Source organism: Chlorella variabilis (assembly GCF_000147415.1).
Source record: "Chlorella variabilis unplaced genomic scaffold CHLNCscaffold_24, whole genome shotgun sequence".
Classification (NCBI taxonomy): domain Eukaryota; kingdom Viridiplantae; phylum Chlorophyta; class Trebouxiophyceae; order Chlorellales; family Chlorellaceae; genus Chlorella; species Chlorella variabilis.
The window spans coordinates 83,136-86,311 of NW_005435064.1; the positions used below are offsets into that span (position 1 = coordinate 83,136).

At 62.7% G+C, this 3,176-nt stretch overlaps 2 protein-coding genes across 2 annotated transcripts in view; one reads left to right on the top strand and one right to left on the bottom strand.

Moving 5' to 3' along the window:
* CHLNCDRAFT_58971 (hypothetical protein) overlaps nt 1-667 on the bottom strand; it is a gene marked incomplete at its 3' end in the record, with an annotated part of 8,872 nt that extends 8,205 nt beyond the window's left edge. Inside the window, exons 1-2 of the mRNA XM_005844166.1 lie at nt 404-667; nt 12-74 (exon numbers count right to left, since the gene is read on the bottom strand). Coding sequence (XP_005844228.1) covers nt 12-74; nt 404-517 — 177 coding nt within the window. The remainder of the gene's footprint in view (nt 1-11; nt 75-403) is intronic.
* A 252-nt stretch (nt 668-919) lies between these two features.
* Nucleotides 920-1,681, top strand: CHLNCDRAFT_139245 (hypothetical protein; the record flags this gene model as incomplete). The annotated part of the gene is made up of 2 exons (XM_005844084.1): nt 920-1,010; nt 1,209-1,681. The coding sequence occupies 2 exons, from the start codon at nt 920-922 to the stop codon at nt 1,679-1,681; spliced, it is 564 nt and encodes a 187-aa protein (XP_005844146.1).
* Nucleotides 1,682-3,176: the final 1,495 nt, after the last annotated feature.

Genomic DNA, 3,176 nt, shown 5'->3' on the forward strand with positions numbered 1-3,176 from the left:
ATCGCGCTCACCAGCGCCAGCAGGCTGACCAGCAGCGCCAGCCGCAGGGCAGGCAGGGGCGGCGAAGGCTTGACCTGCAGGGACCGCGGCTGAGCGGGTCACGTCGCCTTCAGTCGCCAGGCAGCACCGTACGCGGCTTGCGCGTGCACTGCATCACTGAGCCGGCAAAATGTTCTACCGTAGCCCACAAAAGGTTCGTGGGTAAGTAAGTCTCTCAGAGGGCTCAAAGTCAATTTGGAGGGCCCACGAATGCTCCGGAGGGAGTGTTCCCCGAGCCCCGAGCCAGCCTGGCAGTGTTTTCGCTCCTCTGAGCAGCCAGAACGCACTCGTCTGTGGGGGTACGGTTCGGGGGAGAATTATGCAAGACCTCCCCCAACGCAAACGCCTTTGCAAGTCCCGCTACCTGCAACCAGCGATCGAGGACACCGAAGAGCGCCACCAGTGCATGACCCAGTATGGCCACGCCCAGCCACAGCAGCAGGGACCGTCCCGCGTGCCCCCCTGCCCCCCCCGGCATCCTGCTGGGCCTGCGGCAGCCCTGCCTGCTGCTGCTGCTGCGTGCTGCTGAGTGATCAGGGGTAGAGCGATTTGCCCGAAGAAGAAGAAGATGTGACCAAACACGGGTGAAGCAATGTCGCAATGTTGCAGCGCTTTATCCAAATTGCCACAGCAACGCGCCGCGTGTTGCTCAGTTGCCAAGTAGGAAGAGCGCCTGCAAGAGGGAGGGCTGCGAGACGTGCCAGCTGGCGCCTGCAAGCATGTGCCAGCTGGCGCCTATGGAGGAAGGGGACGCGCAAGCCAAAAACCGCAGAGGCCGACCGGAATGAATCTCTGGTGCTGTCCTCGCTCGCTCCTTTCAACCGCTCTTCAGGCCAGGAGAGCAGCGGCCACCGCTCACCGCCCCTAGCAGCATCCAGTCATGGCCCGGCTTGCTCTAGAGGTCGTAGTGCGACCTGTGAAATCGCAGCAGCAGCTAGAGGAGTTTAAGAGCGTCACCGCCGCTTACCTAGGTGCTGGTGCTTCTGCGGCCGTGTGGGTGATGCAGGCTGCGTCCTGATTTGTTGCATCATGTCAGTTGCCGGCGGCACAGCACCATTTGAGTTTGCTGCTCTTTGCCACCACTCCGCCACTGCCGCTGCCCTTCAGTGAGTGGATTGATCCACTCACTGCCCGACCGCCCTTCTTCCGGGCTTCTGTTGAGCATGCAGGATTGCTGGGAGAAGACATTGGGTTCCTGGGGGACATTGAGCGCGAGCTGGCGAGCCTGCCTGGCAGCTATGCCGCCGAGGCGGGGGGCAGCATGCTGCTGGCGTATGCGGCGAGCGGCAGCGGCGAGGAATGCATCGGCGCCGTGGCGCTACGGCGCCTGGCCGGGCACACGCCCACGCTGGGCGAGGGCGACGCGGTGGCGGGCGTGCCGCTGGCAGAGGTGTGCGAGATGAAGCGGCTGTTTGTGCTGGAGGGGCACCGCGGGTTTGGTGCTGGCGCGGCGCTGGTGCGGGCCCTGCTAGCAGCGGCGCCACTCCTGGGCTACCGCCTTATGGTGCTGGACACGCTTGAGCGGATGTCGTGCGCCATTCGCTTGTACGGCAGGCTGGGATTCCAGCCCTGCGAGCGCTACAACGACTGCCCGGTGCCGGACGTGCTGTACTTTGCTTTGCAGCTGGGGACAGCCACGTGAGGCGGCTCTTGCCAGGCCACTGGTACCAAATGTTTGCAATGAACTGTTCTTAACCTTTCTCATCTGTATCTTTATTCGATGACTAGCACTGCAATCGCACCGGCGGCACGGCGTTTCGGTTCACGGCTTGCTGCCGCTGCCATCGCAGGGCTGCTGCCTGCGGCGGCGGCGGCACGGCGTTTGGGTTCACGGCTTGCTGCCGCTGCCATCGCAGGGCTGCTGCCTGCGGCGGCGGCGGCACGGCGTTTGGGTTCACGGCTTGCTGCCGCTGCCGCCGCCGCAGGGGTTCTGCCTGCGGCGGCGGCGGTAGCGCACGTGGCACCCCCCTGCGCTTCCTTGCCTCCCATCCACCGGACCCCGTCCTGCGCTTCACTTTGTTTTGGGAGGGGCTGCTCACTGCTCATTGCTCATTGCTCATCGCACACTGCTCAACGCTCATTGCCCTATATCCCACCCAGCCGCAGGACTCCACTGCCGCCCGCGCCCCGCCCCATCTGGCCGCTTGCGCGCCCCATCCCCCCTCGATGGGGCCCGCCCACACCGGGGCCTCCCCCCTCCCGACCACTGCTTTCTCAACGGCCCCGAGCCGGGGCTGCCCTCATTGCATACATAGTGCGCCTTTCCCTGCTTTTCTAGTGACCTAGCGTTCCGCACTGCCGTTTGGCCAGCCCATGCTCCCGTACCGTTGCGTTTCTCCCCAATGCGCCATGCCACTTTGCCAGTCATACACACGTTTCGATGCGTGCCCTGTCAGCTGCTTGCGTTGCATGTCGCCTTGCTCCACCCCTGTTTTATTGCTTTCTCTGCTTTCGCCCGGTTCCCGTCCCGTTTCGGCGGGGAGTCTATGTTGCAAGCTAGTTCTTGCTTTACCAGACTTTAAGCCCACACAAGCAACAAGCAACCGACCACCTGCTTTCTGTAAACGTCTGCCCTGTCGTCATGGGAATGTTACAACACCTCAACCCCCAACTCACGCAGCCGCCTCTCCACCTGCGCCAGGCAGGCGCTGTTGGCATCCAACTCTGCGGCATGTGGCAGTGCTGCTTCGCCATCCAGTTGCTGACAGCCATTATGGAGGTGGCGCTGTTCTGCCACAAGGTCTCGAAGCACCGCCGCCACGCGCTGGAGCCTGAACATGTGATGCCAAGGGCTACTGAGATTGCAAGTTTTGAGGCTGGTGAAGCCATCATCAGCCACCATCCTAGATGGGCAGCTCTGATGCTCGCTGCCGCTGCCTGCTTCCTCTCTTCCAGCTGCCATTAATGCCTCTTGCAACTGGCCTGGTGCTCCTTCATGGCGTGGGCAGCTGCCGACTCCTGCTAGCTGGTGCAGACTGCTCCGCGCGATACAGCGCAGCAGAACCCCAAGCCCCGCATAGTCCATGCCCGCGTTGGCCGCCAAACTTCTCTGAACCAATCGTTCAAACTCAGCCAGGCTGCAGGCAAACATGAAATGGTAGCAATTCAGAAACCAATCGGCCTCTGCCAAAATGACC